Source organism: Engystomops pustulosus, chromosome 7, assembly GCF_040894005.1.
Source record: "Engystomops pustulosus chromosome 7, aEngPut4.maternal, whole genome shotgun sequence".
Classification (NCBI taxonomy): domain Eukaryota; kingdom Metazoa; phylum Chordata; class Amphibia; order Anura; family Leptodactylidae; genus Engystomops; species Engystomops pustulosus.
In genome coordinates this window covers 43873101-43886336 of record NC_092417.1, presented here as the reverse complement: position 1 = coordinate 43886336, position 13236 = coordinate 43873101, and the positions used below count along the sequence as shown (strand labels likewise).

At 41.4% G+C, this 13236-nt stretch overlaps 1 protein-coding gene across 2 annotated transcripts in view; it reads right to left on the bottom strand.

Moving 5' to 3' along the window:
* The window catches only part of LOC140069688 (cytosolic phospholipase A2 delta-like), a 47112-nt gene that overhangs the window by 22176 nt on the left and 11700 nt on the right, over positions 1–13236 (bottom strand). Inside the window, exons 5-11 of one of the 2 annotated variants that reach the window (XM_072115667.1) lie at positions 11981–12021; positions 10857–10899; positions 8908–8968; positions 6676–6860; positions 3797–3898; positions 3659–3696; positions 2075–2210 (exon numbers count right to left, since the gene is read on the bottom strand). In XM_072115667.1, coding sequence (XP_071971768.1) covers positions 2075–2210; positions 3659–3696; positions 3797–3898; positions 6676–6860; positions 8908–8968; positions 10857–10899; positions 11981–12021 — 606 coding nt within the window. Of the gene's footprint in view, positions 1–2074; positions 2211–3658; positions 3697–3796; positions 3899–6675; positions 6861–7020; positions 7236–8907; positions 8969–10856; positions 10900–11980; positions 12022–13236 lie in introns of those variants that run through there. The other variant, XM_072115669.1, reaches the window with a different exon arrangement.

Here is a 13236-nt window from a genome sequence, read left to right as displayed (position 1 = left end):
ACTACTGCTCTTATCCTGCATACATGGGCACTGCACAGTACTACTGCTCTTATCCTGCATACATGGGCACAGCACAGTACTACTGCTCTTATCCTCCATACATGGGCACTGCACAGTACTACTGCTCTTATCCTGCATACATGGGCACTGCACAGTACTACTTCTATCCTGCATACATGGGCACTGCAGTGTACTACTGCTGTTATCCTGCATAGATTGGCACTGCACAATACTACTGCTCTTATCATGCATACATGGGCACTTCACAGTACTACTGCTCTTACCCTGCATACATGGGCACTGCACAGTACTAATGCTCTTATCCTGCATACATGGGCACTGCACAGTACTACTGCTCTTATCCTGCAAACATGGGCACTTCACAGTACTAATGCACTTATCCTGCATACATGGGCACTGCACAGTACTACTGCTCTTATGCTGCATACATGGGCACTTCACAGTACTACTGCTCTTATCCTGCATACATGGGCACTGCACAGTATTACTGCTCTTATCCTGCATACATGGGCACTACACAGTACTACTGCTCTTATCCTGCATACATGGGCACTGCACAGTACTACTGCTCTTATCCTGCATACATGGGCACTGCACAGTACTACTGCTCTTATCCTGCATACATGGGCACTGCACAGTACTACTGCTCTTATCCTGCATACATGGGAACTGCACAGTACTACTGCTCTTATCCTGCATACAGGGGCACTGCAGTGTACTATTGCTCTTATCCTGCATGCATGGGCACTGCACAGTACTACTGCTTTTATGCTGCATACATGGACACAGCACAGTACTACTGCTCTTATCCTGCATACATGGGCACTGCACAGTACTACTGCTCTTATCCTGCATACATGGGCACTGCACAGTACTACTGCTCTTACCCTGCATACATGGGTACTGCAAAGTACTACTGCTCTTATCCTGCATACATGGGCACAGCACAGTACTACTGCTCTTATCCTGCATACATGGGCACAGCACAGTACTACTGCTCTTATCCTGCATACATGGGCACTGCACAGTACTACTGCTCTTACCCTGCATACATGGGCACTGCACAGTAATACTGCTCTTATCCTGCATACATGGGCACTGCACAGTACTACTGCTCTTATCCTGCATGCATGGGCACAGCACAGTACTACTGCTCTTATCCTGCATACATGGGCACAGCACAGTACTACTGCTCTTATCCTCCATACATGGGCACTGCACAGTACTACTGCTCTTATCTTGCATACATGGGCACAGCACAGTACTACTGCTCTTATCTTGCATACATGGGCACAGCACAGTACTACTGCTCTTATCCTGCATACATGGGCACTGCACAGTACTACTGCTCTTATCCTGTCTATATGGCAGGACTATGATTTTAGACTATTTTTTTCCGCCATTGTTCTAATCTGTAGGAGGAACACAACAGCGGAAAATAAATAATAAGACTTATACATAACAACAAAATATATTTTTTTTTAAAACATTCCCAATATTCACCATAAATATACTTTATCATATCTTTGTGTATTGTCCTTATAATGTCACATGTCTTTGTCCATCATGTCACTGGGTGCACTAAGGCTGTAACATCAAAGTGTATATTTCAACATGCTGATAAAGGAGTTGGAAAAATTGGAAAACCAAAAGTGAGACTCCCTTAACTATCATCTAATAATAGAGAATTCAGGTCCAGTTATTTGCAAGCCAAAAGGTTGAGGGCGCGTTCACACGTTGCGTTTTGACCTGAGTTTTCATCGCGTTTTAAACGCATATACAACAGCTGAGGCGAGGTGATTTGCCTAATTATATCACTGTCAACATTTCCGTTTTCAAAACGCATCGTAAACGCGATGTTAACAACGCATAAACACATGCGTTTTGTTAACGCATGCGTTAACATAGCGTTAATAAGCGTAAACGGTAAGTTAATTAGGCAAATTACCTCTCATCAGCTGTTGTAATGCGTTTCAAACGCAATGAAAACGCGACCAAAACGCAACGCGGGAACGCACCCTGAAGGTTCCAACTTAAAATTTTCATTTCTTACCTCTTCACCCAGCAAATCCTCTTCCAACTGCAGCACTTTTTTCAGCGTGTTTGATACCAGTTTTCTGCGTTTTTGAAGGAATATTTTCTCCTTTTCGCATAAGTCAAACCCCAGTCTCACATCGAGTTTTTCTGGGCTGAAAATACACTGATTTATGTTAGTTAGTGTCAAATCAGTGATGATTTGTAAATTGCTCAATATACAATTACAATGTATGATTCTACAGCAGGTTGAACACACCGTAATGGGGGGGATGCACTAAGCCTTGCCCACCAGTTTTTGGAGGAGACTGCTCTTGATTTTTAGGTCCAGTGCGTTATTTGTACATATATAATTCATCCTGCATGTTCAAGGGAGTCAGGGGTGGAGATGTTTTTGGAAAAAAACTCCATAACATTTAACCTCCAGACAACCCCTTTAAGGGTGCGTTCACACGTTGCAGTTAAAACTGCATCGCAATCAGCATTGAGGTGGTTTTAGGTGCAGTTTTGTCAATTGAACAGGTGAAAGACATGAACTGAACGAATGAATTTGATTTTGAAGGGGAAAACTGATCCACAAATGTCATTCACCCATTCAGTTCATGTATTTCACCTGTTCAATTGACAAAACTGCACCTAAAACCACCTCAATGCTGATTGCGATGCAGTTTTAACTGCAACGTGTGAACGCACCCTCAGGTTATATTTTGTGGCCAATATAATCAGAAGTACACAAGTTCACTTCCATTCCTGACTTTGGTGGAGTGATAGGAGTAACTTGAAGTCTGAAAATACAGTTTTTTTCTATTAAAAAGTTGAGCATTGTTCCTATATACTTTTAGCATATAAATAAGTACCTCTTGAAATTTCCAGCAGATGGCACTGTTATATCAACTAAAGAACGTTGACTATGTTTAACATGGTAATGTGATGGTAAACTGTGATATTAAAGGGAACCCGTCACCAGGGAGCTCATTTTCACTAAAGACGGGTTGCAAAAGCCCATTACACCTGCATTGCAAATTATTCTGTTCTGCTTTCTCTAAGCATTTGCAGTACAATATAATCATTTGTTATAACTTACATGTGACTGGTTTGCGCTGCAGACTGCTCTGCTCTAACCCCCCAGTTTTGTGCTCCTGTACAGCTCCTCCCTCTCCCACTGATGTCAGGCTGACCAGGCTGTGACCTCTGTGAAGGAGCAGGAGGAGGAGCTGTACAGGAGCACAAAGGTGGGGGCTGAGAGCTGAGGAGTCTGCAGCACAGACAAATCACATGTTGTTTTTTGAAACCATAGTCCAACCCCTGGGACTACACAGAGGATTCTGCTTTTTTTTTCCTAACAATAGAAATTACTAAAGAATATACTTTATAATATGTGAGCATTCTTATATCTTCCCATATGTGCAAAATGACTGTAATTATATATCTCTGAAATATCCACAACAAGGGCCACAAGCATGAGAGGTTTAAAACCTTTTCCCTCTTTGACTCCAGAACGAATATCAAGTTGCCTTATGTTGATTTTTAGCTTTACTACTTTAAAAATAGATTAGTTCCCCAAATAATAACTTTTGTGTAAGAACGGAGAATAATACTGTACCATTCATTTAATTTGATTTGCATGCCCATAGGATTTCCCTGAAAGAGAAAGAAACAATGACTCGTTAGTGAAGAAGGGATTACAAGCGGTTTGTAATATAGAAGTACAGTGTATCATTACATTTATTTTCCTGCTTACTTCTATTGCAGGCACTTGGACATCGATGTAATTCTCCGTAGGAGATATTAAACTTAGCGGTACGGTGGTGTGATTTGAACCATCGTTTTCTGTGTCATTGGTCTGAAAGAAGAGTAAAATGAATAGTTATGTACCAAATGTCTACAGATTTGCAAATAGTAATCAAATGTCAATTTTGGAAGCATTTATCAATTTTCGCCCAGGAAACGTTCTATAATTTACGCTGTGATGTTAGATTGTGGCGCAGGGGTAAATGAATTGGCGCACAACCAAAAATGTTTATAAAATAGAACTCCATAGACCAGCTTTTTGCAGCTCTAAGAATGTGTGGGGAAACTAGAAGCGCAGGAAGTGTCGGGATTTCAGAGTTGCACCCAAATTTGCAACCAAATAATAATTCTTTATTTATATAGCGCCTACCGATTACGCCGCGCTGCACAAAGCATGGCAAATTGGTTCCTGTCCCCATGGGGCTCACAATCTGAACAACCTAACAGTATGTTTTGGAGTGTAGGAGGAAACCCACGCAAACACGGAGAGAACATCTGAAGAAACGCAGAATTAATGCCATTAAAGGGGTATTCTCGTCTGGGCATTAACATTCAGTTTGATTAATCTGCCATTAATAAACATTTCTTCATTTAGATGTTATTAAAAAAAATTATCCTGTGTGAAGATAATTTCTCATAAATGTAGTCATAACGCTGGAGACAGGATATCCCTGACCTGTCAGATGATGACTGGAGGGAAGTCGAACTGTCCTACTTCACATCTGTAGTGAGTGCGAGGGACTTCCTGATCCAATCTAAATTCCTCCATCGAGTATATTTCACCCCTGCTAGACTATTCCGTATGGGAGCAATGCCTAATGACCTTTGCTTTCGCTGTCAGGCTGAAGTCGGATCCTTCCTGCATTGTGTCTGGTCCTGCCCTAGGGTTCTTGTCTTCTGGTCCGAAGTGCTGGAGTTCCTAAATTTACACTTTGATTTCCCACGCTTACTGTCTCCCTCTGTGTGTCTCCTCGGCATCATAAATGAAGTTGTCAATGGCCACTACGATAAAATTTTCTTTAGGTTTGTCTTATACTACGCCCGAAAAGTGGTGGTGATGACCTGGAAGGACCAGGAGCCCCCTCCATTAAAAAGATGGATACTACTTATTAACAGCGTCATTCCCCACTACCGGTCTCTGTATACCAACAGGAAGTGTCCCCAGAAGTTTGATCGCATCTGGTCCAGATGGTGCGTGACTCCCCATACTGCCTTATAATCACATGTGGTATATACTCCTCTCCACGATGAAGGAGACTGAGCGTGCTGGTATGTGTGTGTGTGTGACTGACTGTCTATACGTCAACAGTTATTTTTGTCGGAACAAGACGTCTGGCTACATTATCTGCTGTCATTCATTGTGCTATATCCCTTAGTCAATATTGGAACGCAATAAGATCCTGTTCGCTACCACGGATGTTATTCAATCATTATGCATTGTGGGGAAGAAAGTATGTACCAGACAATCTTGTTCTTTGGGTTTGTTTATTGTAATTGTTTAAAAAATGTTCAAAAACTGCAAAAATAAATACTTTTAAAAAAAATAAATGTAGTCATGTTGTCCCTTAGAAACGAGATAGCTTCCTCGGATACGACCACGTCACACTCTGGCAGCGGTGGCCAGACATGCACTATTGAGCCCTGCCGGACCACCAGGATTCAGCAATCATTACCACAGGACTGATGTGGGACCTGCAGTAACTCCCGGACATTTTATATACAATACAGAAATAAATAATAAAATATCCATGAAAATATGGAGGAGCCACTAATACGGCATACTCCCGTATATGCCACAAAGTCACAGAGTCAAAGATATAAAATTAGTGCTCTACTCCTTATACTGTTTGTCAAATGGCTAGAGCCTCTCACCACCTCTTCATGGACTGGAAATAAAAGATATCCCCGACTCCTTGCATCGCCAATCGTCCTCCTTTAGTGGGTTGAAACACAATCCTCGTCTCGTTACCGTGTCCACGGCGTGTTCCCAATCCTACATCAGGAGGTATGCGAAAGGATAGTGCAGATTGCCAGGTTCAAAAAGGAAATAGTATTTATTGTATATACTCACACATTCCAATTTAAAAGCGCGCATGTAGTTAAATTGGAATGTGTGAGTATATACAATAAATACTATTTCCTTTTTGAACCTGGCAATCTGCACTATCCTTTCGCATACCTCCTGATGTAGGATTGGGAACACGCCGTGGACACGGTAACGAGACGAGGATTGTGTTTCAACCCACTAAAGGAGGACGATTGGCGATGCAAGGAGTCGGGGATATCTTTTATTTCCAGTCCATGAAGAGGTGGTGAGAGGCTCTAGCCATTTGACAAACAGTATAAGGAGTAGAGCACTAATTTTATATCTTTGACTCTGTGATTTTATATACAATAACCTTTTGTTTATTTGTGCAATCACTCCAGCAGAGGTGGTCGTATCCGAGGAAGCCATCTCGTTTCTAAGGGACCATATCACTACATTTATGGAAAATTATCTTCACACAGGAACATTTTTTTTAATAACATCTAAATGAAGAAATGTTTATTAATGGCAGATTAATCAAACTGAATGTTAAATGCCCAGACGAGAATACCCCTTTAATGGCATTAATTCTGTCTGCAATCAGAAACCACTAGGGGGAGCTCTATTTTTGTAACATATGTGAGCTCATGTGCACATCTCTGTATGTACTCATAAGAGTGTCACAGCAGTGTATGCAGTGTCACAGCAAGCAGAGATACTAGAGTAACGATGCTCATAACACACAATTTTCCTGCATAATACACAATAGTCCCCTATTAAAAAACGACTACTAGGCAACTTACAAAGGTTACATCAAAAGAGGAGTAAACTCGGCACAGGGCAGCTGTCATTTCTGTTCCCAGGTCTCGTGGAAAATGAAAAACAGCAGTTTCACGTGAATTGAGCACATGGCAGGCTTCTGGATGTAGTAAAATCCTGTGTGATTGTTCAAAGGAGCCTCGTACGGTGAGAGCCAGCTCTGTTTTTTCTGTGGACACATAAAAGGCCATAAAATATAAGTTACCATATCAGAGTTTTATCATAGTATTTACAGCATAACGGTGCACTATAAAAAATCTATTTTTAAAGTAAATGGAAACGCATTTAATTTTGTATGCATGTAATTCCTAGGAGTCTTATCAGGGCACCTGTCAGCAGCTCTACAACCTCCATCTCTTTGCATTCTCTTATAGTTTTCACTCCACTCTGGTGGTTCTGTGTGATCGGTTCCATCAGTTACTTAGGTTATCTACTTTCAGATTGTGAGTGCCAGGGGGTCTGTGCCAGCCCAGACCACCCACCTAACAGTAGAATACAGTTCTCAAACTAATGGCACAAATATTTAGGAACTTTAGGGGCTAGAGAAAAAAAAAGACAGCTGCTCTGGAATCAGTGGAGTGTTAGGATAGATGATATACAGGCGGTCCCCTACTTAAGGACAAACGACTACCCCTAGTTAAAGACGGACCCCTCTGCCCCTCTGACCTCTGGTGAAGCTCTCTGGATGTTACTATAGTCCCAGATTGCAATGATCAGCTGTAAGGTGTCTGTAATGAAGCTTAATTGATAATCCTTGGGCCCATTACAGCAAAAAAATTTGAGACTGGGGCAAAAAAAATTTTTGTCTGGATCTACAATTATAAATTATACAGTTTTGACTTACATACAAATTCAACTTAAGAACAAACCTATGGACCCTATCTTGTATGTAACCAGGGGACTGCCTGTATACTGTATTAGATGAGCTCACAGGGTGCAAAACACCCATGTCACATGTGCCCTCCGTTATTTGAAAGGACAGAAAAAGGCTGCACTAAATGCAATCATTTTTTTCACTCAACAATAAACTTTATTAAAGTGGTCAAAGAGAAACAAGCTATGCAAGAAATTAGGGACATACAAATAAGCACCCAGCAGAGCAAGAATAGAAGCACAGATGATAAATCATGGTCCATGACGGTACAATGTCGTCTCCACAAATCTTTGCAGGAGCAAGGGAAGCAGCAGGATTTTAAGACAAATGGAACTGTACAGTAGAGTAAACATGAATGCAACATAGAGCAGAAGAGGATAGAACAAAACTGGAGAGTGCACCTTCGTCATGCTATAACCTGGGGTCCACAGCTACAATAAGGAAGGCAAACTCAATTCATGATAATGGGAAATGCAATACTTTTTTAACAGATCAATGCACATGTCCATTCATTCAAAGGAAATCTACCACCAGGATGAAGGATTGTAAACCAAGCACACTGACATTCTGATGTGTGCTGCCTCTGGCGGGATAAGCTCTTTTTTAAATTTCTTATGCAGATATTATGCAAATGAGCCCGAGGGGCTCCCGGCTCAATTAAGAGCTATGGAGCCAAGAGCTCCTAAGGCTCATTTGCCAGAGGAGGCATGCACCAGCATGTAAGTGTACTTGGTTTACAATCCTTGATCATGGTGTTAGTTTTCCTTACATCTGTTCTGTTAAACATGTCCTATTCTGAACCATTTTTCATGAGTCACGCATAGACAGATGCCAAAGAGATGCAAAACGGCCATGAAAAATGGATATTAAAGGAAATTTCCCTTAAAAAGCAAGCATGTATAAACCAGGGGCCCTTACTCATAGATCCAGGCACTGTGACTATGATAATCTTCTTATATTTCTTATCCATGATTCCCTTCCTTCTAAAACCAACTTTTAAAATCATGCTAATGTACCTGAGACTCTGCGTATTTCCAGAGATCCTCAGTGCTGCAGCATCACAGGCTGTTACAATGAGCAAAACATGCGCAACAGATAGGCAAGGGGATAGTTGCGAATAAGGCCCTCTACCTGTCACGATCCATCTGGTGAGCCTGAACAACTCACCCAAGGGATAATGCAGGGAGATCTCAGGTAATCTGCAGCTGTAGCCTCCACCTGAACAGGAGCTCTGGAAACACCCACCAGAGCCCCTCAGGCTCATTAGCATAATTTTGTTGATTTAAGAATGATGGAGACAATGGATAACAAATATTAGGAGAAAAAACTTTTCCAAACTTACTTTTAAACAGTTCTTTCCTTTGTTTCTGCACTTCTATTTCCAGAGCCACCATCTCAGGACACTGAAAGAAAAGTTTAACCTCAATGATAATGTTCCTTTATTTTTTATTATACATAAGGCCAAGTTCACACTAGCGTTCAAACCTCTGTTCCTTACCCCTGTTAAAAAAAAGGTAAAGAACTGAGGTTTAACGTATCAGTTTAAAATCTCATTGAGATCAATGTAAATTTTATGTGATCCGTCATGGTCAGTTTTGCAGGTGATCTGTTATCCATGCTGCTTTTTTCAAAAGGAGGAAAAGTACTGGAGCCTCCATAATTATTTCTGTCCAAAAAACACATTGATAACGGATCGCTGCCTAAACAGAACGTAACAGATGTCGTAAAATTTAAGCTTCCCTTCTTTACTTTTTATGGAGCTAAGGAAAGAAGATTTAAACAGTTGTCTGAAGTTAGCCTTAGAAATTTACATAATTATTACCTTACACTCCTTGGGACACATTTACTTACCCGGTCCATTCGCATTCCAGCAGCGGCTTCTCGGACGAGCGTTCGGGTCTTCCGGCGATTCATGAAGGTCCTGCGCCCGATGTCCACCAGGTGTCGCTGCTGCGCCGAGGTCCGCCGAGTTGCGTCGGAGTTCACTGATCTCTTCCTGGTGCATGTAAGTATGGCGTGTGCGACCAATTTTTTTAAAAAAATGTGGCGGTTTTTATTTCGAATCCGTTTTCGTTCGACCACGCCACCCCATTCCCGTCCTGTGCATGCCAGCGCCGATGCGCCACAATCCGATCGCGTGTGCCAAAATCCCGGTGCAATTCAGGAAAAATCGGCGCAAATCGGAAATATACGGGTAACACGTCGGGAAAACGCGAATCGGGCCCTTAGTAAATGACCCCCTTTGTCTGTGATATTTTTAGTTATTAATCATTTCTTTTTGTAAAATCATAGAAGAATCATATAATTATAAAAAAAAAAGGCAAAGAAGAACTAATCCCGAGATTAAGATAAGATCATGGGTGAACTCATAATCATAATATTCTCTCTTCTACATACATCAGCATAATAAGCAGAAATAATGGATGTTTAAGGAAGACTAGGACCTCCTAAATCAGCTCTAAAGTAAAAACAGCATTGTGTAGAGCAAATTATGTTCTTCTAAATGTAGGGACCCTCAGTGTACAAAGTAGCTCATTTGTATAAAGACGCTTATTTTTTTAAAAAAAAGTGGGGATCGCAAACAAGGGGGCTTATTTACTAAGGTCCGTTGGGTTTTCCGACGTTTTCAGGGATCGCGCCGGGGATTGCATCGCACATGATCGGATTGTGACGCAATTGCGCAGGCTTTCACGCGACACAAATCGGGGGGGGGGGGGTCGGGCTGACGGATGATCCCACGGATTCAGACAACACGCGGGATTTAACAAATCCATTTGTGTCGCATCCAATGCACTTACATACACCGGGAGGAAGATGGTATACTCTGGCGGACCTGATCCGGGAAGTGACACATGCCGGAAATCGGGCGCATCTTAGTGAATCGCGGCAGATGTGCATTCCGGTGGACAACGCACCGCGGGGATCGTGCAGGGACCAGGTAAGTAAATGTGCCCCAAGGTATGTCTGAAAAGCTTTTGAAGTGCAGTGGAATAGGAATAGGTATTTCATGACTCTTTATTAAATCCCTCGTTAAAATAGGCTTCACCCTCAAGAATACCAAACAGGGGTAGAGCTTTTGTGTTTTGCTGGACATCGACATAAATGTTAAAAATATGCGGCATCAATGACCAAAAATGTCTGCTAAAACAATCTCCTAAAAAAGAATAGGATCAGTTCTAGCATCAGCGTGTTCCACCCAATCCAGAAGGAAAGGCAAATGGGAACCAAGCGAATGAGAGATACAGAAGACACATACAACATTACGGTTTTACATTATTTCTAAACACTTACCACCAGGACTCCATTAGTAGTGACCTTTTTTTGTGACTCTGGGCTATAAGAGAAAACAGATATGAGCCATCTTTTATATGTCATTATATTACATTATATCACTTGTCCATAGACACAAAGAGAGAATTGGGAATTGCGGCCCCATCCTCTCTTTATCTCCTCCAGTTATTGTGTTTCTCCAGAAATATTGAATAATCTGTTACTGTAAATGTTGCAAAAGGTTACAGCAGACATTACATACTTTACATAAGATGTTTTCTAACAAACCTATTCCAAAATGTAATTTGACATAAAAGGTTGAATAAATACATTTCACATATTTAAAGGTATGTTCACACAGCATTTTGTGCTGTGCGTTTTGTTAGTTGAAAATCCTCTACAAACCTTCCCCCCCCCCCTGAGAATCTGCCTTCTGTCTAGCATAAAGAGGGGTTACTTTATTGTAAATGGCTTATTCTTGTTCATAAAGACAGAAGAAACTCCTGTAGATCAGCTTGGTGGGGGTGGGGATGTTGTCCGGGATACATTTTTTTAACTGTATACTTAGACCCCCTATGGTACCTTGACCCTAGAGAGTTTGATCGATCCCAACATACGGGGATTTTCCTATTGATCTATAACAGGGTATCAAATAGACTCCCAGTTGTCACATCAATGGATGATAGGGGTGAGGATCCAGATGAAGATGGCGGCACCCATGCCCTTCCGGCATTTCAATGCTACCAGCAGCTTTGACAGTGGCATTTAATTGGTTAACACCCCCAATGAGGTCTAGCACAGATTTCAGGTGTTACCAGTGGGTGTTTGCTGCATTATGGGGAATGTCATGGTGTGGCAAGGGGTTAATGCAGACAACCAACTTAAAATATAATTCAATAAATGCTTTGTGCACCCAGCCTTAAAGGGGTTGTCCAGCCACAAGGTCTATTTCTGTCAGCGAGCACCAAGCTCACATGTGATCAGCTGCTCCATTCATTTGGGGTACCACAGATTGCGTGATCTGCGGGTTTCCCACCACTGGGACCCCACCTATCAGCAAGTTATAGCAGAAAACTTGAACTGGCTTGACAACCCCTTTAAATCTGTAGTTTAGGAACAATATATTTGTAAATGTTTATACTCACATTATAGTCAGGTTAAATTCAACTTGAAGCTCTTCCTGAAACTAAAAGAAACATATTTAATTAACACATTAATTAATTTATATTTCTTTAATATAAATGTATCTAATGATAGATGTATCTTATGTATGTATCCAATGACAGATTTACTCTTATTGGGGGTGTAGCCACATGTGGGGTTTCCACTGTGTTCACAAATGCAATGGAAATACCCGGGGACAAGGTTCAGCCTCATTTCATATGCATTTTCATGGAAAAAATCCAAGACAATGGGGCTTATTTGCTACGGGTCCACGGAATGCACTTTTGTCAAATCAAGGTGCGGGCCGGCGAAGGATCCGACTGATTCGGACTGAGAGGTGGATTTAATATTCAAATTGTGTTGCAAGCAATGTACTTACATGCACCGGGACGAAGATGGTGAACAATCTTTGTAAATCATGGCACAGTGCATTGTCGCCTGTGAACTCCGTTGGCTGGGTTAGTAAATGTGCCCCAATGGGTGCTGGTCACCATTTGCAGGTGTTTCCATGAAAATGCATATGCAATTAGGCCGAAAATTCGCCCCTGGGCTTTGGCATTGCATTTGTAAACGCAATACAAATGCCACCAGTGGTTGCACCCTCATTATTCAAGCTTCTGAGTAGTAATACATGTTATATATTTTTATTAGGGGCTCTGCTCATTTAGGTTACTCATAAAATTATCTTTAACTTTATTGAAACGAAGCCCAAGTGCTTTAGGGGGGCGTCACCAGAGCTCCTTTGGGCTTAGGATACAACATACCAACCTTAAGCACTTCTCTTCTTCAATTAGCGCATAATATTTTGCATGTATAATTCATATTATAAATACCTTATATACTCGAGTATAAGCCTAGTTTTTCAGCACAAAAAAATGTGCTGAAAACCCAAACTCGGCTTATACTCGAGTAAAAAATATATAGGTTTTACCATGTTTTTGTGGTAAAATTAGGGGCCTCGGCTTATACTTGGGTCGGCTTATACTCGAGTATATACGGTATCTGGACATGATTTTACCATCTTATCAGTCTTGGAAGTTTTTTTTGCCTTACTCTGGATAAACACACTGGGGGAGATTTATTATATGCCGGCATATGATAAAGCCACGCCCCCACCGCCACGTAGGATACATCAAAAGGCTTAAACCTCATGATCTTTTTCTATTGTAGGTTCCGTGTACTTCAGACAACTGACATTTGGGACTAGGTTGGAGTCAAGATACTGAGAGTAAGCAGT